This window comes from Pelobates fuscus, chromosome 2 (genome assembly GCF_036172605.1).
Source record: "Pelobates fuscus isolate aPelFus1 chromosome 2, aPelFus1.pri, whole genome shotgun sequence".
In the NCBI taxonomy this organism is placed as follows: domain Eukaryota; kingdom Metazoa; phylum Chordata; class Amphibia; order Anura; family Pelobatidae; genus Pelobates; species Pelobates fuscus.
Genome location: NC_086318.1, coordinates 446,300,030 through 446,325,548, shown reverse-complemented (window position 1 = coordinate 446,325,548; position 25,519 = coordinate 446,300,030). Strand labels below are relative to the sequence as shown.

Genomic DNA, 25,519 nt, shown 5'->3' with positions numbered 1-25,519 from the left:
GAGAGGTAACACAATTATAACGTACAATTTAACCCCTTAAGGACCAAACTTCTGGAATAAAAAAGAATCATGACATGTCACACATGTCATGTGTCCTTAAGGGGTTAAACATACATTTTACCCAAATTTCATAACTCTAAAACCATACATCCAATATTACTAACAGTTACATATTATTAATCAGCACATTCCAAATACAAACATACCCAAAAATCATTTGAATCCGTCCAGCCGTTCGGGAGATAGGTATAAGTCCTTTATGACCGACCGCTAGCACATTTTCATGCCCAAAACAGTTCCATGGATTTGGGCTGTGCGGTCGGTCTATTTTGCACCGAGAAAAATGACTAAGTCCCATTCGAACTGCCATTTGCCACTCCAATGCCCAGTGGCAAATGGCAGTTTGTCACATACCCGAATGTCCGAATTGTCCGAAATTCGTCCGAATTCATATTTGGACCGAAACGAATTGCACATGTCTAGCTAACAGTATTCCTACCACTAACCTGTACTAACCCTACCCTAACCCTACGCTAACAGTATTCGTACCACTAACCTGTACTAACCCTAACCATACGCTAACAGTATTCCTACCGCTAACCTGTACTAACCCTACCCTAACCCTACGCTAACAGTATTCGTACCACTAACCTGTACTAACCCTAACCATACGCTAACAGTATTCCTACCACTAACCTGTACTAACCCTACCCTAACCCTACGCTAACGCTAACAGTATTCGTACCACTAGCCTGTACTAACCCTAACCATACGCTAACAGTATTCCTACCGCTAACCTGTACTAACCCTGTACTAACCCTAACCTAACCCTACGCTAACACTAACGCTAACAGTATTCCTACCACTAACCTGTACTAACCCTAACCCTACGCTAACACTAACGCTAACAGTATTCCTACCACTAACCTGTACTAACCCTAGCCCTACGCTAACACTAACGCTAACAGTATTCCTACCACTAACCTGTACTAACCCTAACCCTACGCTAACAGTATTCCTACCACTAACCTGTACTAACCCTGCTCTAACCCTACGCTAACACTAACAGTATTCCTACCCCTAACCTGTACTAACCCTACCCTAACCCTACGCTAACACTAACAGTATTCCTACCACTATCCTGTACTAACCCTACGCTAACAGTATTCCTACCACAAACCTGTTCTAACCCTACCCTAACGCAATGCTAACAGTATTCCTACCACTAACCTGTACTAACCCTAACCCTACGCTAACACTAACGCTAACAGTATTCCTACCACTAACCTGGACTAACCCTAACCCTACGCTAACACTAACGCTAACAGTATTCCTACCACTAACCTGTACTAACCCTAACCCTACGCTAACACTAACGCTAACAGTATTCCTACCACTAACCTGTACTAACCCTAACCCTACGCTAACACTAACGCTAACAGTATTCCTACCACTAACCTGTACTAACCCTAACCCTACCCTAACACTAACGCTAACAATATTCCTACCCCTAACCTGTACTAACCCTACCCTAACCCTAACTACACTAACACTAAGGCTAACAGTATTCCTACCCCTAAACCCTACGCTAACACTAACAGTATAGCTACCCCTAACCTGTACTAGCCCTACCCCCAACCTTAGCACTATGCTTACACTAACGCTAACAGTATTCCTTCCCCTAACCGTACCCTACCCTAACCCTAACAATATTCCTACCCCTAACCTGTACTAACCCTACCCTAACCCTACACTTACACTAATGCTAACAGTATTCCTACCCCTAACCTGTACTAACCCTACCCTAACCCTATGCTAACACTAACGCTAACAGTATTCCTACCCCAAACCTGTACTAACCCTACCCTAACCCTATGCTTACACTAACGCTAACAGTATACCTACCCCTAACCTGTACTAACCCTACTCTAACCCTAGCCCTATTCTTACACTAATGCTAACAGTATACCTACACCTAAACTGTACTAACCCTACCCTACCCTACGCTAACACTAACGCTAACAGTATACCTACCCCTAACCTGTACTAACCCTACTCTAACACTATCCCTATGCTAACACTAACGCTAACAGTATACCTACCCCTAACCTGTACTAACCCTACTCTAACCCTAACCCTATGCTTACACTAACGCTAACAGTATACCTACCCCTAACCTGTACTAACCTTACCCTAACCCTAGCCCTATGTTTACACTAACGCTAACAGTATACCTACCCCTAACTCTACCCAAACCCTAGCCCTATTCTTACACTAATGCTAACAGGTCTCACCAGTGTTCTGTACAATGGCATGAGCACAGTGGCATACCTACCACGGGCCCCTCACTGCAAGTGGCCCTGCCGCCCCCTCCGTGTTCCCCCTCTCATAGGACTCCCCTGGCAGGCGGCAGAGTTAATGGCAGATGCAGTGAGCACCCTAGCCAGCACACTGGACCTCAGGAAAGGTGTTCTCTCTGCTCTGCTCCCTCGCGCACCATTTGCTGATGCCGGGAGCTGGAATATGATGTCAAGTGTATGTGTCTGAGTGTGTGTGTCTGTGAGTGTGTGCTTGTGTGTCTGTGAGTGTACGTGTGTATATGTCTGAGTGTGTGTATATGTGTCTTTACATGTGTTTGTATGTATGTATGGGTCTCTGTGTGTATGTGTGTGTGTCTGTATGTATGTGTCTGCACGTGTTTCTGTTTGTCTGCATGGATGTATGGGGGGGGGGGCCCAGGGCAATTTTGCACCGGGGCTCAGTGGTTTCTAGTTACGGCTCTGCATGAGCACTTCCCTCTTTCTACTGCTAATACCTCTCCCTATACAACCAAGCATTCTGCTAGCATGTCCTGCTGCTCTATTACATTGTCTGCCTACCTTTAAGTCATCAGAAATAATCACCCCTAAATCCCTTTCCTCAGATGTTGAGGTTAGGACTCTATAAAATATTCTGTACTCTGCCCTTGGGTTTTTACGTCCAAGATGCATTATCTTGCACTTATCCACATTAAATGTCAGTTGCCACAACTCTGACCATTTTTCTAGTTTACCTAAATCATTTGCCATTTGGCTTATCTCTCCTGAAACATCAACCCTGTTACAAATCTTCGTATCATCAGCAAAAAGACACACCTTACCATCAAGACCTTCTGCAATATCACTAATAAAAATATTAAAGAGAATGGGTCCAAGTACAGATGCCTGAGGTACCCCACTGGCAGGGGCGGGCTGGGCCGGGGGGCAGGGTGGCAATTGCCCCCCAGGCCGCCCTAAATCCAGGGCTGCCCACATCCAAAATAAAAAATAAAATAAAAAAAAAGTTCCCCCCAGTGGCTGAACTACCGGTCGGAGCTGCGTCCAGGCCCATCACACCAGGGGGCCTGGCTGCTCTGTACACCTCTGCTGGCAGGACTGTCTCCCCTTGCAAAACTGCTATTTAGTATATTGCTAATTCGGCAATATACTAAATAGCAATTATCCTAGCTCACTGATTGGCAATCGGCCAGTAACCTCAGTAAGGGGCAGAGTGGGGTGCAGATGGAGGTCCCGCTGCATTCATTGTTTGGGGGTCCCGCGGAGGCACACCGGAACTCAATGCCTACCCTCACCTCTTCCTGGGCGGAGTTCTGGCAGAGCTGCCTCCATATCCTGCCTGCAGGGCCCTCCCTCAGTTCCCAGGATGCCAGCACTTAGACAGCACAGGGGGGCTCAGAGCAAGACCAGCAGCCCTTATGCCCCCAGGATTCCCTGTCCCAACTTGCAACAGTGGCACACAGGATCAAGGTGAGTGAAATACTCTACCTCACCTCTCCCTGCACACATAGGAGGCTGTCTCTTCCTGGCTCTACTTCTTTCTGTGTGTCTCACTTCCTTTCTGTCTCTCTAGTTTTTTAACTGTCTTAGGCTCTCCTTTTCTTGTGTCACTCTCTGTCTCTATGGTTTTCTAGCTGTCTCTGGATCTCCTTTCCTTGTGTCAATCTCTGCCTCTCTAGTTTTCTAGCTGTCTCAGTCTCTCCTTTCTTTGTGCGACTGTCTCTCTCTAGCTGTCTCTGGCTCTCCTTTCCTTGTGTCACTGTCTGTCTCTCTATGGTTTCCTAGCTGTCTCTGGCTCTCCTTTCCTTGTGTCACTCTCTGTCTCTCTATGGTTTCCTAGCTGTCTCTGGCTCTCCTTCCCTTGTGTCACTCTCTGTCTCTCTATGGCTTTCTAGCTGTCTCAGTCTCTCCTTTCCTTGTGTCACTCTTTGTCTCTGGCTCTCCTTTCCTTTTGTCACTCTCTGTCTCTCCATCTCTTAACATGTGTAGCGCTGTCTCCCTTTTGCTCTCTGTCTCGGTCTCTCCCTCCCTATCTGTCTTCTCTGGCACTCTATCTCCCTCTCTGTTTCTTTGTCTCCCTCTCAAACAGCCACAAACACAATCACACTCAGCCAGCTCTCACACCCACACAATCACAATCATCCAACAGCACACATATATGTAACACTTACTCAGCAACAGTACAATCACACAAAGAAACCACACACATGTCAACCATGTGTATTGCTTAGTGGAGAGTGACGAGGAGTGAAAATATGCTCCAGGTAGAGTGACAAGGGGGCCCTACTTTAATTCTTGCACAGGGGCCCAGTGGTCCCCAGTTATGCCCCTCGTTGCCCCCCATGGGCCCGCGGTGCTGGTACTGTGGTTGAATTGGGGCCCACACACTAAGGGGGACCACCGGGTGGCCCATACACAGCAAGAATAGCTAGACCCCAACTCCCAAGCACCCTAGCCAGCACACTGGACCTCAGGAAAGGTACCAGCAAAGGTAGGAAACTGTCTTTAAAAGTGTAAAGTGTGTGTGTGTGTGTCTGTGTGTGTGTCAGTAGGTCTCTGTGTGTGTGTGTGTCAGTAGGTCTGTGTGTGTGTGTGTCAGTAGGTCTGTGTGTGTGTGTGTCAGTAGGTGTGTGTGTGTGTGTGTCAGTAGGTCTGTGTGTATGTGTGTCAGTAGGTCTGTGTGTGTGTGTGTCAGTAGGTCTGTGTGTGTGTGTGTGTGTGTGTGTGTGCAAGTATGTATGTCTCTGTGTGTGTGCCAGATTGTCTGTGTCTGTTAGCCAGTATGCCTGTATGTGTGTGTGTCAATTTGTATGGCTGTGTGAGTCAGTATGCCTGTAACAGTGTGTCTGTCAGTGAGTGTGCGTGTGCCTGTCAGTGAGTGTGTGTTTGTTAGTGTGTGTCAAATCAGCAAGTGTGTGTGCCTGTCAGTGAGTGTGTCTGTTTAGGTGACTGCCCCCCCTTTCAATCACATGGGAAACGTGTTTTTACTCTCCTCTTGGTGCGATGGGCCACTTGACTGGATTTGCCCCCCAGGCCTAACGCTGCCAGCCCTCCCCTGCCCACTGGTGACAAGTCCATGCTTCGAATATACTCCATTGACTACAACCCTCTGTTGCCTGTCACTCAGCCACTGCCTTACCCATTCAACAATATTGGAATCCAAACTTAAAGATTGCAGTTTATTGATAAGCCTTCTATGTGCAACAGTGTCAAAAGCCTTACTAAAATCTAGGTAAGCAATGTCTACTGCACCACCCTGATCTATAATTTTAGTTACCCAATCAAAAAAATCAATAAGATTAGTTTGGCATGATCTCCCTGAAGTAAACCCATGTTGTCTCTGATCTTGAAATCCATGTGATTTTAGATGTTCAACAATCCTATCCTTTAACATGGTTTCCATTACCTCCCCCACCACTGAAGTAAGGCTTACTGGCCTATATACTGTATATAGTGCAGGTGTTTTAAATACTACAGGTGCAGGACTCACCTTGGAATGCCTGCGGTCGTGGTAAAAACACAGGGTCCGTCTCACAAGCACGGCATAGTATACACTCCATGTACGGTTTGATGCCTAGACAGACAGACAGATACTGTAAAGTTTGACGTTTTTCTCCCGCTCATATCTAACTCACTCACTGCAGACTGAAACTCATCCTCAACACAGTTTCCTTCTGCCAGTTAACCTCAACTCACTTTGTTAGTATCCTTCCAACCTTCACTCACCATCCATCCCTCACCCTCACCAGCATGGCCCACTGACAGACTGCCACTTACCTTCCTGCCCCCTGACTGCAAGCTGTGCTTCCTCTCCAAGGGACCCTCCATTAACTGGAAATCCAATTTTCTGTTCACCTGCAAGAAATGTGAAAATCGGGAGAACAAGGGGTTAAAGCATGTATTCTGGAATGGTGGAATGAAAGGGTTAATTTATACTCCCTGCATTGCCCTGACAAAGGTTATCTCTACATACAGGAAATGCTCTGAGGAAGAACTCAAAGGGTTAATTATATCATGCACTACAGACAGCTGAATGGACAGACAGAGAGATAAATGGACAGGTGGACGGACGGGTGGAAGAATTGATAGATAGAGAGATAGATATAAGGATAGATGGATTGAGAGAAGGATGGTTGGATAGAGAGAGATGGATGGACAGAGATGGATGGATGGATAGAAAGAGATGGACGGATAGAGAGAGAAAGATGGACAGAGAGAGATGGATAGACAGAGATGAATAGAGAGAGATGAATAGAGAGAGATGGATGGATAGAGAAAGATGGATAGAGAGAGATGGATGGATAGAGAGAGATGGAAAGAGAGAGATGGATAGAGAGAGATGGATGGATAAAGAGAGATGGTTGGAAAGAGAGAGATGGATAGAGAGAGATGGATGGATAGAGAGAGATGGAAAGAGAGAGATGGATAGAGAGAGATGATTGGATAGAGAGAGATGGATTGAGAGATGGATGGATAGACAGAGATGGATAGAGAGAGATGAATTGATAGAGAGAGATATGAATGGACAGAGATAGATGGATATAGAGAGATGGATAGAGAGAGATGGATGGATAGACAGAGATGGAAAGAGAGAGATGGATTGAGAGATGGATGGATAGACAGAGATGGATAGAGAGATATATGAATGGACAGAGATAGATGGATATAGAGAGATGGATGGATAGACAGAGATGGATAGAGAGAGATGAATTGATAGAGAGATATATGAATGGACAGAGATAGATGGATATAGAGAGATGGATAGAGAGAGATGGATGGCTAGACAGAGATGGAAAGAGAGAGATGGATGGATAGACAGAGATGGATAGAGAGATATATGAATGGACAGAGATAGATGGATATAGAGAGATGGATAGAGAGAGATAGATGGATATAGAGAGATGAATGGATAGAGAGAGATATGGATGGACAGAGATGGATTGAGAGAGTTGTTTCACCCAGTCTCCACTCCTTCAAAGAATAATTGAAAACTCACTTCTTCAGGAACACTTATCAATTAAACTGTTATAGTTCCTCCCCCCCACTCTCCAAACTCTTATTCCTCTACAGCAACTATTATAGTAAAAAATAAAACACGAAGCCCTCAATGAATACTACCCTAGCAACGTACTTTTCTACCCTACCCTTACCTTTTGTGTCACTATACCCCACTCCCTCTAGCATGTCAGCTCATTGAGTAGGGCCCTCAAACCCTCGGTTCCTGTGCGTCCAACTTGTTTGATTACAAATGCGTGTCTGTTTGTCCACCCAGTGTACAGCGCTATGGAATTTGTTGGCGCTATATACATAATAATGTAAGAATGGATGGCTAGATGAATTGAGAGATGGATAGTGTGGCAAACCTAGCCACTTCTGGACTATATTTAACAAAGGTTGTCCGTAGGCTGAATGTGTTACTGTATACCTTGATTGTGTATGTATTGTATTATGACCGTTCGCATGCTGGCAGCCGTACGCTACCAGCATGCAAACCTTTCGTTTGACGAAACACGGCTATCTGGGCCGTTCGCCAAACGAATACGGGCTCCCCAGGTAGACCACACACTCACAGTCGTGTGGCACTAATTAACCGATTGCAATAATGTTGCAATCGGTAATTGAAGGCTCTCCTAGGTGGCCGTCGTTCGGCTACCGACCATGCGGCGGTCGGCCATCTTGGATCCTTTGTCTCTGCAGCGGTGTTCGGTCGTCGAGAGCCTGGAACTGAAAACGGCTACTCAATGATCCGAACACCGCTGGACTTCCAGAGCGTTCGGGAGTTCCGCGTTCACCACATTCTGTTCCCCATCGATGTTCGGTAGTTTCAAACCGAACTCGATGGTTAAATGTATTTTGTGCGGCGTTCGGTTAGTTTAGCTGGGATCTGAGCGGTATTCTCAATAAATGTGCCCACAGACCCCAGCTATCTACCGAATGGTCATTCGTATGAAAGCGAGTAATATTATGTGAAATATGGATTTCTATGTGAATTGCCAGTTTTGCTGCACGAGGGGATAATCCACTTAATCGTCCATTTTAGTGGGAGGATCCCTCTCGTGCAGCAATGCCTGTTGGGATAATTATACTGCCTGATGGGAGAAATCCCCTGTAACATCTGTAAGGAAACCCCTTGCAAGGGGAACTGCATAAATATGGAAGTCTGTGAATAAAGCAAGTTAGTTGACTCCCAAACTGTGTCTCGTCCGGTTATTGGAAGGATTGGGGATATTGCCGTGCTTTCTAACTCTGACTGTGGATTACCTAAGATACCAACGGAGATCGTGGACTATAATACTGCGTTCCGTTACAATTGGTGGCAAGCGACGGGATCCGACCCTTACAGCCGAAAAGCAGTGTTCGTGTAAACTGAAACTACCGAACGAGGAAAGCAAGGGCAATTCGTATGGAGATTGATTATACCGTACTGAAACGGCAGACTTTAAAGGAGCTACTGGAAGCCAGGGGTAAGATAGCCAGCAACAAATCCAAAGCTGTGCTGATCGCTGAACTGATGGAGGGAGACGGAGCTCGCAGCGCTACACCTCCACCAGCCATGGAAGAGACCCCATACCAGAGAGAGCTGAGAACCAGGATGGCGTTTCTGCCACAGCCAGTACCCTTGGAGATATTGACCTTGCTGATGTCAGATGTGCAGGATTATCTGATGGCAAACCGCACACCAGAGACACCGCCTAGGGCAGAGTCTGTTACTACCTCCATATACGGACAGGTAAAACCCAAAGTCCCACATCACGCGTTTAAAGCATTTTGTGAAGAAAAGGACGAGATTGACGGGTATTTACAGGATTTCGAGAGGCTGTGTGATTTGCACGACTTGGAACCCGCAGTATGGGTACCCCTACTGGCAGGCAAATTATCGGGTAGGGCAGCCGAAGCCTACCGCGCTGTGCTCCGAGAGGACAGCAAAGATTACCCAAAAGTAAAAAGGGCGATCTTGGAGAGGTATGCCATTACCCCAGAGGCGTACCGGCGCAAGTTCAGGGGCTTGCGCAAACCTGAGAAAGATTCCCATGCAGAGTGGGCGCACAAGCTGGATCAAGCATCACAAGGCTGGATACAAGCCAATAACGCTACCAATATGGAAGAATTGCGGCAGTTAATGCTGCTGGAGCAATTCTTTAATGGCTTGTCCCCAGAAGCACAAGAATGGGTGAGAGATCGAAAACCACTCACCCTAACCGAAGCGGCTAGACTAGCGGATCAACATTTTGATGCCAGGAGGCATCACGGACTCCAAAGTAAGACTTTCCCTCGACTTACCGGGCCACCCAGTAACTTTTCTCCTACCGGCCCCACAGTAACCCTGTCCAGGCCCACACCAAATAATCCACCACCCCCCTCTCGATACAATGGCCGGGCTAACATCCAATGTCACACCTGCAAACAGTGGGGACATATTTCCCGAGAGTGCACGCAAAACCGGAGCAGACAAGCGTGGAACCAGGTGCGACAAAATTTGACACCAAGGGCTGGTGCTATCAAGTAGCACCAGCCACCCAGGAAATGCTGAGCGCCCAGACCGAGGAACCTCTAGGAATACTCCACGAGGTGATGTCGGTCCGAGCCACCGACAACCGGCAGCATCATCGTCAGCTAGTGACCCTGGAAGGGAAGGAGGTACAAGGGCTCCGAGATTCGGGGGCCACTCTAACTTTGGTTGCACCACATTTAGTCCCAGGTTCAACTCACACTGGCGGATCAGTGGCAGTACGGGTGGCAGGGGGAGCAGTATACCAGCTACCCACTGCCAAGGTACATTTGGATTGGGGTGTGGGAGAGGGAACTGTGGAAGTGGGGCTGATGCAAAATTTACCCGCAGATGTTGTACTGGGGAATGACTTGGGCCAGATGACTTCTGCTTTTATACCCCAGGCTCCGTACCAGGAAGCCCATCCAGTGACTACACGGCAGCAGGCTCGCACCACGGCTCCACCGATACACTCTGAGGCTCAGGTAAGAGACCATGAACCCCACACGACTCACATGTCCTGGGATACCCCGACTACCTTTGCGACAGAAGTAAAGACAGACCCCACCCTACAAGTATATAGGGACCGGGTACACACTGACCAGGCAGGGCTAGAGGGGGAGCGGTACACGTGGGAGAAAGGGTTATTATACCGCGTCGCGGCGAGGGAAGTGGGAGGGTCCGTCACCCTGACAACCAAACAGTTAGTGGTACCACAGAAATATAGGCAGGAGCTACTTAGGATCGCTCATGATATTCCCTTGTCCGGACACCTAGGGATGACCCGCACCAGATATCGCCTAACGCATGCTTTCTTCTGGCCCGGAATTTCTAAGGACGTGCGACAGTATTGCACCTCCTGTGACGTCTGCCAGCGAGTAGGGAAACGAGGGGACCGCCACAAAGCCAAGCTATGTCCCCTACCCATTATTGCAGAGCCCTTCAGCAGGGTAGCCGTAGACATAGTGGGGCCCCTGCCAAAGCCCAGCCCCTCTGGCAAAAAGTATATCCTAACTGTAGTGGACTACGCCACCAGGTACCCCGAGGCTGTAGCCCTCACTAACATTCATGCTGAAACCGTAGCTGAGGCCTTAATGAAGGTATTCTCCAGAGTAGGGTTCCCCCAAGAAATAATATCTGACCGGGGCACCCAATTCACTGCCGAGGTCACCCAACATATGTGGAAAGTATGTGGCATTAAGCCAATAGTCAATTCCGCCTACCACCCCCAGTCCAATGGACTATGCGAGAGGTTCAACGGTACGCTGAAGCAGATGCTTCGTACGTTTGGGGAAACCCACAAGGACTGGGAGAGGTTCCTACCTCACCTACTCTTTGCGTATAGAGAGGTCCCCCAGGAGTCAACAGGATTCTCCCCGTTTGAGTTGCTGTTTGGGAGGAGGGTGCGGGGACCCTTGAACTTGATTAGGGAACACTGGGAGGGAGAGAGTAATACAGACAGAACCCCTATCGTATCATACGTACTGGAGTTCCGGGACCGTCTGGAGGCGCTGACTCAGACTGTGCGCACCAACCTCCAGGCGGCCCAGCAACGCCAGCGGCGCTGGTACGATAGAGGAGCCAGAGACCGCAGCTTTCAGGTGGGGCAGAAGGTTTTGATTTTGAAACCCGTCCGCACAGACAAGCTGCAGGCCATCTGGCAAGGCCCATATCAGGTGGTAGAGCAGAGATGCGACACCACCTATGTGATTGGCCCCTGCTCAGGGGTAGGGAAGAGACGCATGCTCCACGTGAACATGCTCAAACCATACCATGAGAGGATAGAGGATGTGACGGCGATCTGTGCCTCCGCCTCCGAAGATCAGGAGAATCTGCCCCTACCTGACTTGCTAGAACCGGAAGAGCCGATAGAGCCCTCCCGGGGGGTTCAGCTGGGGGAGCGGCTAAGCCCTCAAGAGCGTGCACAGGTACAAGCGCTGATTGTAGCTAAAGGGGCTACCTTCTCCAATTTACCTGGGTACACTCCGCTGGCCACCCACCGAGTTGAAACCCCGGGACAGCTACCTATGCGACAGGCTCCCTATCGGGTCCCTGAGTCAGTCCGGACCCATATGAAGGCAGAATTAGACGAGATGTTACAGCTAGGGGTTATCGAACCCTCAGATAGCCCCTGGGCATCGCCGGTAGTCCTGGTACCTAAAAAGGACGGCACAACCCGGTTCTGCGTCGACTACCGGAGGCTAAACGACAAAACGGTGTCTGATGCCTACCCGATGCCCCGGATAGACGAGCTGTTAGATAAGATGGCACGGGGCCAGTATCTCACTACCATTGATTTGTGTAAGGGATACTGGCAAATTCCCCTAGCCGATGACGCCATCCCCAAGTCGGCGTTTGTCACTCCGTTTGGCCTGTATCAGTTCAAGGTCATGCCCTTCGGAATGAAAAACGCTCCGGCTACCTTTCAGCGGATGGTAGATCGGCTACTGGACGGCTTTCAGGAGTATGCCTGTGCCTACTTAGATGACATAGCCATATTTAGCCAGACCTGGGAAGACCACCTACGCCATATAGGGGCTATTTTAGACCGTATTGGGGAGGCAGGGTTAACCTTAAAGCCCAGTAAGTGCCACATAGGGATGGCCGAAGTGCAGTATCTGGGGCACCGAGTGGGGTGTGGGCAGCAGAGACCCGAGCCAGCCAAAATTGAGGCCGTGGCAAAGTGGCCTACTCCAAGGACCAAAACTCAGGTGCTAGCTTTCTTAGGGACTGCAGGGTATTATAGGAAATTTGTACCCGACTACAGCGCCCTGGCCAAACCCCTGACGGACCTGACCAGAAAGAACCTTCCCCGACAGGTTGTCTGGGCCCCAGAGTGTGAGCAGGCATTCCAACAACTCAAGACTGCTCTGACTAATGCTCCTGTATTAACTGCTCCTGATCCAACTAAAAGATTTCTTGTCCACACAGACGCTTCAATGTTTGGATTGGGGGCAGTGCTGAGCCAGGTGGGAGCAGATGGCGGAGAGCATCCCGTAGCTTACTTGAGCCGAAAGTTGTTGCCCCGTGAAGTGAGCTACGCCGCCATTGAGAAAGAATGCCTGCCCGTGGTGTGGGCCCTTAAAAAGCTACAGCCGTATTTGTATGGACAACCTTTTTCCTTACTCACAGATCACGACCCGTTGGTGTGGCTGAACCGTGTGGCTGGGGACAATGCCAGGCTGCTGCGCTGGAGTTTGGCGCTGCAGCCCTTCGACTTCACCATCCATTACCGCCCAGGGAAACAAAACGGTAACGCCGACGGGTTATCCAGACAAACTGAACTCGAAAAGTGATCTGTGCGTACTCTCCCGGACATCCCCAAGCCGATCCGTTGGGATCAGACTGTGTATGCCGGCTTGGTTCTGGGGAAGCATTGTGGCAAACCCAGCCACTTCTGGACTATATTTAACAAAGGTTGTCCGTAGGCTGAATGTATTACTGTATACCTTGATTGTGTATGTATTGTATTATGACCGTTCGCATGCTGGCAGCCGTACGCTACCAGCATGCAAACCTTTCGTTTGACGAAACACGGCTATCTGGGCCGTTCGCCAAACGAATACGGGCTCCCCAGGTAGACTCACAGTAGGCTCACAGTCGTGTGGCACTAATTAACCGATTGCAACAATGTTGCAATCGGTAATTGAAGGCTCTCCTAGGTGGCCGTCGTTCGGCTACCAACCATGCGGCGGTCGGCCTTCTTTGAATCTTTGTCTCTGCAGCGGTGTTCGGTCGTCTTGAGCCTGGAACTGAAAACGGCTACTCAATGATCCGAACACCGCTGGACTTCCAGAGCGTTCGGGAGTTCCGCGTTCACCACATTCTGTTCCCCATCGATGTTCGGTAGTTTCAAACCGAACTCGATGGTTAAATGTATTTTGTGCGGCGTTCGGTTAGTTTAGCTGGGATCTGAGCGGTATTCTCACTAAATGTACCCACAGACCCCAGCTATCTACCGAATGGTCATTCGTATGAAAGCGAGTAATATTATGTGAAATATGGATTTCTATGTGAATTGCCAGTTTTGCTGCACGAGGGAATAATCCACTTAATCGTCCATTTTAGTGGGAGGATCCCTCTCGTGCAGCAATGCCTGTTGGGATAATTATACTGCCTGATGGGAGAAATCCCCTGTAACATCTGTAAGGAAACCCCTTGCAAGGGGAACTGCATAAATATGGAAGTCTGTGAATAAAGCAAGTTAGTTGACTCCCAAACTGTGTCTCGTCCTGTTATTGGGAGGATTGGGGATATTGCCGTGCTTTCTAACTCTGACTGTGGATTACCTAAGATACCAACGGAGATCGTGGACTATAATACTGCGTTCCGTTACAGATAGAAAGAGAGAGAGACAGATGGATAGAGAGAGATAGATGGACGGACACAGAGGGTTAGATGGATGGATAGATAGATGGATAGAGAGAGATGGATGGATAGAGAGAGATAGATGGACAGAGAGAGATGGATGGATAGAGAGAGATAGATGGATAGAGGGAGATGGATGGATAGAGAGAGATAGATGGATAGACAGAGATGAATGGATAGAGATAGATGGATGGATAGAGAGACGGATGGGTAGAGAGAGGTGGATGGATAGACAGAGATGAATGGATAGAGAGAGATGGATGGATAGAGAGAGATGGATGGATAGAGAGAGACAGATGGATAGAGAGAGATGGATGGGTAGAGAGAGATGGATGGATAGAGAGAGGTGGATGGATAGAGAGAGAGAGATAGAGAGAGAAATGGATCGAGAGAGATGGATGGACAGAGATGGATTGAAAGATGGATAGAGAGAGATGTTTTCACCCAGTCTCCAAAAATCATTGAAAACTCTCTTCTTCAGGAACACTTACCTATTAAACTGTTGTAGCCTCCCCCCCCCCCACCTCCTCCAAACCATTATTCCTCTCCTGCAACTATTATAGTAAAAACAAAAAAAAAACTCATTAAATACTATCCATACTTTTCTACCCTACCCTTACCTTGTATGTCACTATCACTATTCCTCTGTAACTGGGGACATTTTAGATAAACGCTGTGTGCAGGGCAACAGTAATGTCTATACAGCCATACAGTATAAATTTTCCAGACTAATATTCCACTTATTGGACACCCTGGGGTGAGTCCCATCCATTGTCAAGTCCCCAAGGAAGTCCCGACACACATGGTATATATTATGTTTTTCTTTGGGTGAATTTGGCACATTGAGCTCTTGCGCCGGATTATGCAATATCTGCAATATCTGTACAAGAATCTGTACACAGATCTACTCCAGCTGGAACACAACTCCCATAACTTTCGGGCCTCATGACCGGAGCTGAAGTCTGTGCAGCTTTGGTGTCAGGTTGCCTGTACTTGCTCTGGACTTTAATGGAGAAATATATCCATGCATCTGTCGCTCCATCCAGCCATCCACCTGTCCATCCATCCATCCATCTGCCGGTACATCCATCTGTCTGTCCATCCGTCAGTCCATCCATCCATCCACCTGTCCATCCATCCATCCATCCAGCTGTCCATACATCCATCCAGCTGTCCATCCATCTATCTGTCTGTCCATACATCTATCTGTCTGTCCATCCATCTGTCGGTCCATCCATCCACTTGTCCATACATCCATCAAGCTGTCCATCCATCCATCTGTCTGTCCATACATCCATCGGTCTGTCCACCCATCCACCTGTCCATTCATCCATCACTCTGTCCATACATCCATCCATACATCCATCTGTCTGTCAATCCACCCATACATCCATCAATCTGTCCATTAATCAATCCATCCATCCATGAATTCTTACCTTCATGGCACTAGTTTCTATGTCATTCTTTGTTTCTTTCTCTTTTATACTATCTGCCGGCTTTTGAAGAACTTTTCCACTCGAATCCTGTGTTAGGCAATTCTCTTGGATCTTCTGCTGATTAGGACCTGTATGATCCAAAAGCACAATTTTTTCTTGGTGTGGGATTCTCTTTTGTGTAGATTCTGAGACTTCTCTTTCCTTCACAGATTCAAGAGGAACTGGAGCCGCCGTGGGCAATGTAAATGTGGCACCTAACATATTTGGTTCAGCTATCATCAACACCTGCTTTACTGAGCCTCCCCCCTCTGCTTTTCTGTCCAGTATTGATTTGTTTCGATATTTGGGGCAACCCACACGAATACGCTCAGCATTGTTCCATATTAACTTCAGCTCCTCGTCATCTTCTTCCAGAAGCTCATGGTCAGGGTGGAGAACCTCCGGCAATACCGGAGAAGGAGATTTAGAGAAACTATGTTTTCCAGAAGGGTCATTCACAAACCTGCATGGCTGGGGAATGCTTGAGAGGCTGGACTTGGAAATTTGATTAGCGGCTTCATCATCTGTATCAGAAAGTATTGCTGTAAGGTCGCATTGAACTAAGTTCTCACCATGTCGCTCAGTAATTGAAGACATCTTTGAGCAAATAACTTCTGTTTTCTCCTTGAAAACTAAAGGATGGCAGATGGCATTCTGTCTATCTGAAATAATCAATTCAACAGTGCTGTTCTCTTGATGTTGACATGGTTTCGATACACTATAAAATTGTTCACATTCTGGTTCCAAATATCTATTAGGGACACCCAATTGTGATAGTCTGCCCAGTTCAAAGTCAATTAAAGTCTCAGTTGAACCTTCCAACACGTGGTCTATTGGGCTTTCTATGGATTGAGCATATGCATGTAGGTTTTTCCTGCAATAGCCAGTGCTGTGACTTAGAGCCTCTATCCATGTTCTACTGGCCGGAGAATGAGCTTCCAGACTGCTGTTCTCCTCAGATTCTATGCTAAATATGCTGTCAGTTTGTCCAGTTCTTTCCGCAGTAACTGGATCCATCCTATAATGAGGGAATATGCTATCATGTTTGTCAGACTCCGTGGCATGCAATGGGTTTGGCTTTTGAACATATTCTTCATTAAGTTTCTTTAGACTCACTACAGAACCCAAGGTAAGATGTCTACAGGTGGAAGTAAAATTTGAAGATGCATTGGAATTATGGTTGCTTTCTGTGGTTTCAGCTGTGTTTGAAGCTGAGCCATAGGTCCCATGTTCAGCATTAGTATTTTTAGTTATCATATTTTTTTCAATATCAATGGACTTAAATTGGTGAGAATTTGGCCCAGATATTCTGACTTTCCTGCTATGTTTTGATGGCCACGTGTGGGTTTGGTGTGGGCTGGCTTCCTTTGGACTGAAACAAATGTCATCTGAATAAAATCCTGGCTCCCTGTGATCAGTACATCTTTGGTTTTCCCCAGTCCTCTGGAGGCTGCCAAAAAACAGCGGCAATTGGCTTTTGGGGAAGCTGACCGAGGAGTCATCTGCACTGGATGGACATTGCAGTGAACACTGGTCCTGGCAATGAAATTTTTTAGAAGGTCGTGGCACAGTCAAACTTTGGCACGTGATTGGTTGTTGATCACTGTTTTTCAGATGTAAGTACGTGCTCACCTGCACAAGGCGAGAGAGAAAACGTTGAGTGAGGCACAGTCTGGGTCCTTGCACTCAAGGTCACTAATGAAAATCAGCAGAGAACAAGAGTGTGAATTTTATGTAGGAAACGGGAAACTAGAGCAATCAGGGACCATATAAGGAAATAAATATAGATAGATAAAGGAACAGGACCAACAGAGGTGGCAAGTTGGAAGTGTTCAGGAACAGACACAGTTGGCCTGCACAGAACACATATTAAAGGTATTTACTAAACTCCCCCCCCCCAAAAAAAAGTAAAATTGGAAAAATTGTCCAGTTCCAGCTATCTCTACCAGTTAAGCTATTTTGCCCTGCTCTGCAGATTTATTTTCAGTTCCCAATAACTTGTTTAACTTGTACAGACTGTATAGAATGGTTTATAATGGGCACAGAGATTGTATAGAATGGGTTTATAATGGGCACACAGATTGTATAGAATGGGTTTATAATGGGCACACAGATTGTATAGAATGGGTTTATAATGGGCACAGAGATTGTATAGAATGGGTCTATAATGGGCACACAGATTGTATAGAATGGTTTATAATGGGCACACAGATTGTATAGAATGGTTTATAATGGGCACACAGATTGTATAGAATGGTTTATAATGGGCACACAGATTGTATAGAATGGGTCTATAATGGGCACAGAGATTGTATAGAATGTTTTATAATAGGCACACAGATTGTATAGAATGGGTCTATAATGGGCACAGAGATTGTACAGAATGGTTTATAATGGGCACACAGATTGTATAGAATGGGTCTATAATGGGCACAGAGATTGTACAGAATGGTTTATAATGGGCACACAGATTGTATAGAATGGTTTATAATGGGCACACAGATTGCATAGAATGGGTCTATAATGGGCACACAGATTGTATAGAATGGGTTTATAATGGGCACACAGATTGTACAGAATGGGTTTATAATGGGCACACAGATTGCATAGAATGGGTCTATAATGGGCACACAGATTGTATAGAATGGTTTATAATGGGCACACAGATTGTATAGAATGGGTTTATAATGGGCACACAGATTGTATAGAATGGTTTATAATGGGCACACAGATTGTATAGAATGGTTTATAATGGGCACACAGATTGTATAGAATGGGTTTATAATGGGCACACAGATTGTATAGAATGGGTTTATAATGGGCACACAGATTGTATAGAATGGTTTATAATGGGCACACAGATTGTATAGAATGGGTCTATAATGGGCACACAGATTGTATAGAATGGGTTTATAATGGGCACACAGATTGTATAGAATGGGTTTATAATGGGCACAGAGATTGTATAGAATGGGTTTATAATGGGCACACAGATTGTATAGAATGGGTTTATAATGGGCACACAGATTGTATAGAATGGGTTTATAATGGGCACACAGATTGTATAGAATGGTTTATAATGGGCACACAGATTGTATAGAATGGGTTTATAATGGGCACACAGTTTGTACAGAATGGTTTATAATGGGCACACAGATTGTATAGAATGGGTCTATAATGGGCACACAGATTGTATAGAATGGGTTTATAATGGGCACACAGATTGTATAGAATGGTTTATAATGGGCACACAGATTGTATAGAATGGGTTTATAATGGGCACACAGATTGTATAGAATGGGTTTATAATGGGCACAGAGATTGTATAGAATGGGTTTATAATGGGCACACAGATTGTATAGAATGGGTTTATAATGGGCACACAGATTGTATAGAATGGTTTATAATGGGCACACAGATTGTATAGAATGGGTTTATAATGGGCACACAGATTGTATAGAATGGTTTATAATGGGCACACAGATTGTATAGAATGGGTCTATAATGGGCACACAGATTGTATAGAATGGGTTTATAATGGGCACACAGATTGTATAGAATGGTTTATAATGGACACACAGATTGTACAGAATGGTTTATAATGGGCACACAGATTGTATAGAATGGGTCTATAATGGGCACACAGATTGTAAAGAATGGTTTATAATGGGCACAGAGATTGTATAGAATGGTTTATAATGGGCACACAGATTGTATAGAATGGTTTATAATGGGCACACAGATTGTATGGAATGGTTTATAATGGGCACACAGATTGTATAGAATGGTTTATAATGGACACACAGATTGTACAGAATGGTTTATAATGGGCACACAGATTGTATAGAATGGTTTATAATGGGCACACAGATTGTATAGAATGGGTTTATAATGGGCACACAGATTGTATAGAATGGGTTTATAATGGACACACAGATTGTACAGAATGGTTTATAATGGGCACACAGATTGTATAGAATGGTTTATAATGGACACACAGATTGTATAGAATGGTTTATAATGGGCACACAGATTGTATAGAATGGTTTATAATGGGCACACAGATTGTATAGAATGGTTTATAATGGGCACACAGATTGTATAGAATGGTTTATAATGGGCACACAGATTGTATAGAATGGGTTTATAATGGGCACACAGATTGTACAGAATGGGTTTATAATGGGCACACAGATTGTATAGAATGGGTTTATAATGGACACACAGATTGTACAGAATGGTTTATAATGGGCACACAGATTGTATAGAATGGTTTATAATGGGCACACAGATTGTATAGAATGGGTTTATAATGGGCACACAGATTGTATAGAATGGGTTTATAATGGACACACAGATTGTACAGAATGGTTTATAATGGGCACACAGATTGTATAGAATGGTTTATAATGGACACACAGATTGTATAGAATGGTTTATAATGGGCACACAGATTGTATAGAATGGTTTATAATGGGCACACAGATTGTATAGAATGGTTTATAATGGGCACACAGATTGTATAGAATGGTTTATAATGGGCACACAGATTGTATAGAGGCAAATAATACGAGAACGAGCACAACAAGCTTTACGCCTCCTGGGCACTACAAACATGGCTTATGGGCCGAACACCACATCAGTCCTTCTTAAACTGGACACCAGTTGGGGGGGGGTAAGGAATTGGGTCCATTGGCTAATGGCAGTTCCTAGCGGTACTGAAGAAACATGTATATTTGTAGCTATCTCTGTTTCTCAACGCTTTTATAATGCAACCATGGGCAAATGTCTCCTTTTCACAGATTGCAAAGCAATCTATACATACGTTAGATACCTCCAGACGGTCAGAGGATATTGTAAGGAAACCTAGTACATCCAATACTCCTTCGGTAGTTTCCTTCCGAACGGCCAGAGCATCAGTGATTATAACTCTCAGTTCGGCAGATAAAATAAATGATTCCCATACGAATGCAATAGCTTTACCAGACGATTCCCTTAGTAAAGCATCCAAATACCCAAATATCAGCCAGAGTCTAGAAGAAGGGTGCAACAGAACTGACCTTTAATTACCACACACTGGCTTTTATCCAAGTCCCCGTGCAAGGGAGGGACAGGGTGGGACATGGTACATCTAACCATTTACAATGAAAACATAAAACACTCCCAGCACAAACATACAATTCCTGGAGATAATCAAGTCTGATAATACAAACATAGTCCTGGAGATAATCAAGTCTGATAAAGTAATAACTTAATTATCTCCAGGCAGTGAGTTTGCCACACGCTCCTTGAGGAGCCTCCTTGCCAGCCTCCTGCCCACAGACTATGGACCCTGTGAATTTTAATGTAAAAGTCTCCGTTCGTGTATTTGGACTGTATGGTTCGAACCGGAGACCACCCAGGAGCTTGTTAAGCCTAATTGATACTTTGTAGCAATTTCCAGCACAGTGTTCTAAATGCTCGTCTGGGTGGCCGCATTTCCTATGGACAACCATGATGTAGCGGCCATCTTGTTTGCATGAACACAGGCAGCGGTGTTTGGTCGTCGAGTTCATTGAACTATTTTCGGACACTGAAACTCCCGAACACGGCTGGACTTCCATGATTGCCTGTGTTCCATTTTATAACACTTAGGAAGACACTGTTCGGTGGAAACAATCCCCAGAACAAGAGGAACAAGCTCCAGGGTAAGAATATTGACTATGTTCGGTAGTTTGTTTGTTTTTAAACTACCGGACTAGCCCTGATCTTGTGGAACTGTTTTAGGCAGGACCCTCGTGTGCGGTCGGTCAAATTAAGACTTCCAGGAAATTCCCGAACCCCTGAACTGATCTGGGTGATTTTTGGATATATTGGTCACCCAGATCAGGACTATCAGGGGATGTAACTTTTAGGGCGGTTTTATGTAATTTTATGGTACTTTTGGGGTGTTTGTGAATTGTGTGTTTTTTTGTGCCTGGAGATAATTGAGTTTTGTACAGTTCCTGACTCAATTATCTCTTAGACATAGGGGAAAGATTATCCTGTTTCTGTGGGAGTAACATGGGCGTGCTCAACTGTATTTGAAATTGTATAAAAGCAGGCCATCTGGCCAAATTAAACATATTCTAGCTTATAGTCCCCAAACTATGTGTTGTCTGGTTACTGGTAGGGTGTCACGTATTCATCCGCACATAAAAATGTGGTTAATGACCAAAAACAACTCTTACTGATCGTTCTAATGGCAGCCCGCAATCTGATAACGCTAAACTGGAAAAAACATAACTACCCGTCCTTACAGCAACTAAAGAAGATGTCCACAGACACTGCACAGACAACCGCAAAATTCAGAATGACGTGGAGAATGTGGGAGACCTGGTATAATGAAGGGGGACACATTGGGAAATAAATGGAGGCGAGAGAGGGAAAAGGGCGACAAGAGTGGCTCAGAACCACACATAAGGGCGACATGCCATGTCTAATGCAAAATGGAGTAAATGGTAGAGGCCTGATACTACCCAGTTGGGTTCATGCCTATATGCCTGATTTTGTAAATACCTTTGTTATGATTGATTTACTGTATGTTCTCTACGTATGGTTTACTGAAGGCTCTGGAACGTAGTAACTACCTCCAACTGACAAGTTGTATGTGGTCCTCAGATGTTACTAGAATGCAATATCATTATACTATGTCGATGACTGTATAACTGTCTTTAATCACTGAGATGTAACTGTGTACTGGATTTATATGTCTGAAAACCTTCAATAAAATACAATTAATAAAAAAATAAAAAAAATGTGGTTAATGGCATTTACCGTCCTGACAGGAAAAGTTGTGCCAAGCAGCATTACCGTCCTTACAGGAAAAGTTATGCCGAGCAGCAATCGTGCACATGGAAACCTGGTAATTGCTTTTGGGGTCAAATGCCGGTCACGGCCAATCAGATCCACAGGAGGGGTATTTAAACCCAATTCTCCTTTTACTCACTGCCCTGTCGTGGTTTCATCCTGATGGTAATCTGAGAGTGCGTTCCTGATTTTCTGGTATTTGACTTTGGCTTAGTTTTGACTTCCCTGAATTCTGGTATCTTTGAATTTTGGCTTTCCCTTATCATTGTGTCTGATTCTGTGTTCCTGACCTCGGCAAGTATTTTGACTATTCTTGGATACATTAAGTCCGGCCATTCTAAGGTCCGGTTATACGTTATCCTTAGTCCTAGGTGTGACACAGTTCTGCATGCTGGATCAACTTGTAATCCTGACAGAGGGGAAAGGGCTCTTTAATCAATGTTCCAGTGTGGAGGATACCACGGGGAAAGTCCTTGTAAGTACTAGAGCTCCCAGGACTTAGTGTCATCCAGTGCCTGGGGGTGTCTAGAGCAAATTCCCTATTCGTCTGCAGGAGGGAGCTGTTCCAGGACCCCAGTCAAGCCACAGCAACTGTGGGGAAGAGTGCTGAGGTTTGTCTGCTGTTCCAGCTGGGAAGTGGTCCTTAGTGGAGGTACCCAGGCAGGGGTACAGGGAGCTCTGTTACAATCGTCACTTCACGATGGATGGTATTAATCTTCTGCGAGATCTTCTCCGCACCAAAGATCAGTTCACTCATTTGGATTTGAGGGACACATAAAATCACACCAAGGAGTCATCCATTCCTTTGGTTTCATTGACAGGACCTGTCAGGGTATTTATATCGGCAGACATTTGTGTTATGATAGAAATACAAAGTGTATATTCTGAAGTCATTGTTGAACAGACCAGACTCCATTTTGTTATTCTCAAGTTAACAAAGAGACACAAAATTTCTATCCTTTCTCTTTGACTGACTGCTTTGCCCAAGCTGAATGGAATGTGTATATAACCAAACCAAATAGATAAGACATTGAGAATGGGGGTAGACAGACTGTCTAATTACTAATGGAATATAATAAATTCTATTCCCAGACTTAGGTGACAGAGGAGATTAAACAATTAAATTTTACTTTCGATATTGTACAACGTCCCATTATAGTTTAAGGTGAAACTTAGTTCACAAACTATCAATTTTAGGAATTATAGCAGAACTTGCAGACGCATGGTCTGGACAAAACTGAGAAAGACCCTGTGATCTGACAGATAAAATAAGTTATTGGATACATAAAGATAACGTAAATGACGTCAAAAATAGCCACCAGGAAAAGTTAACTCTTTCCTGGATAGGTATGTCTAGTGGAACAAGGCTGCCCTCTTGAGTTCGAATATTAAAATGATTACCTAGAAGGCAACCACACCCCACATTTGTGATTGGCTATCACCTAAGGAATTTTTCCCTTTAAAAAGTTAAGACAAGGGAAGAGAGGGAGATTCAGAAAGATTCGGAGATTTAAAGATTGAAGAGAGAGACATTACGACACTCTGGGGATTCAGAGAGATCCAGGCAGAATCGGGCGACCAGAGTAACCAAGAAACTCTCACACTCCATGCAGAGAAAGAGATCTATGACATTTAGCTACCTGAGGATATCTGATGAGAAAATATCTACATAACTGGTAAATATACAGGCATTTAATTAATTAATTTAAATTAATTAAAATTAATAGCATGATATATGACTGGATAAATCATGTTTGATTTCATATTTAGAAATCTTAATTATTAAAGAATATATATATGGTTATAGCATCCTATCTGCAGCTGGGATCAATATAATCATTAATGTATTTGTGTGATTAATATCACGTTAGCATATCATGACCATTTATCCAGCTGTATTGATTGGCTCTAAAATAAGATAAAATATCTGTTTAGACAAATTAATTAAAATATCAGCTAATATAACATAGTAGATTTCTCTCATTGGATAAAATCAAGGAAATGGTTGATGACTGGTTAAATGTTATTTATTAATATTACATAGGAGTAGATCTTAAATCCCTAGAAGAGGTCTAGCCAGCATTGAAAGGGTTATTTCTAACTGCTAGCTAAGTTCTATTGCCCTACACTGAAAGTTTCTTTACGATCTCTGCACACTGAAACTTCACATTCTTTGTCTCTGTGAAGCCCATCGTAAATCAATCTTGACAACTAATGCTTTAGACTTAAACTACGTCTTAGTCATTAGGAAATGTTGTTTTAAATTACCATATTGTATTACATATTTATGTTATACTAGAATTCCATTGATTATTATCATGCATGTTACTCATCATTATTATTTAAATTGTTAAGAAATAAATATCTATTTTTATAACAATTTGTGATTTTTAATTACCGGTATATGGTTATACATTTCATTTAACACGATAACGATTAAGGATCTGAGAATTGAAAATCGTGGGCAATTCTCATCTGTTTACTATTATTATCCCATAAATATCCCCACAGACCGACCGTGCCAATTCACGTCTTCCATTATGGTCGGCATTCAGACTACGCTATCAAACGAAACTTAATGTTCTATTTCTGGAATCATGGGGTTTTAGGGGGAACAGAATGAAACCAGCTCTGCCTCCATCCTGAATAGTCCAATTATGTGAAATGACCGGAATTAGCAGGGAGATACGTTGCATACTCCGCAAGGACTCCATTCCCCGTTGGTTCCTGGCCAGATTGCTGTGACTCCTTCCCTCTTTCATACAGGTGGTATTCCCAGGGACTCTGCATTACCGGGCTATGCAACACCCGAAAGCCTACTACCTGGGGACAAGGCACCCCTACAGCCACTGGTGATGGTCTCTCCAGAGGGGTTAACGGAACTTCATGATGGCTTCCACATATCGACATGAAACGGCATATCGACATGAAACGGCAAAGCACACATACTCCCACTGGAGGACAATGGTCTGGGGAAGAGATGGCTGATGGTGGGATCATTTGCAACCCGCAGCTGTAATGAGTCTTACCTGATAGGGAGTGCT

The 25,519-nt window shown here is 45.0% G+C and overlaps 1 protein-coding gene across 1 annotated transcript in view; it reads right to left on the bottom strand.

Moving 5' to 3' along the window:
* Positions 1-25,519, bottom strand: part of LOC134587626 (uncharacterized) — a 172,288-nt gene that overhangs the window by 12,412 nt on the left and 134,357 nt on the right. Inside the window, exons 24-26 of the mRNA XM_063444149.1 lie at positions 15,609-17,279; positions 6,093-6,170; positions 5,806-5,889 (exon numbers count right to left, since the gene is read on the bottom strand). Coding sequence (XP_063300219.1) covers positions 5,806-5,889; positions 6,093-6,170; positions 15,609-17,279 — 1,833 coding nt within the window. The remainder of the gene's footprint in view (positions 1-5,805; positions 5,890-6,092; positions 6,171-15,608; positions 17,280-25,519) is intronic.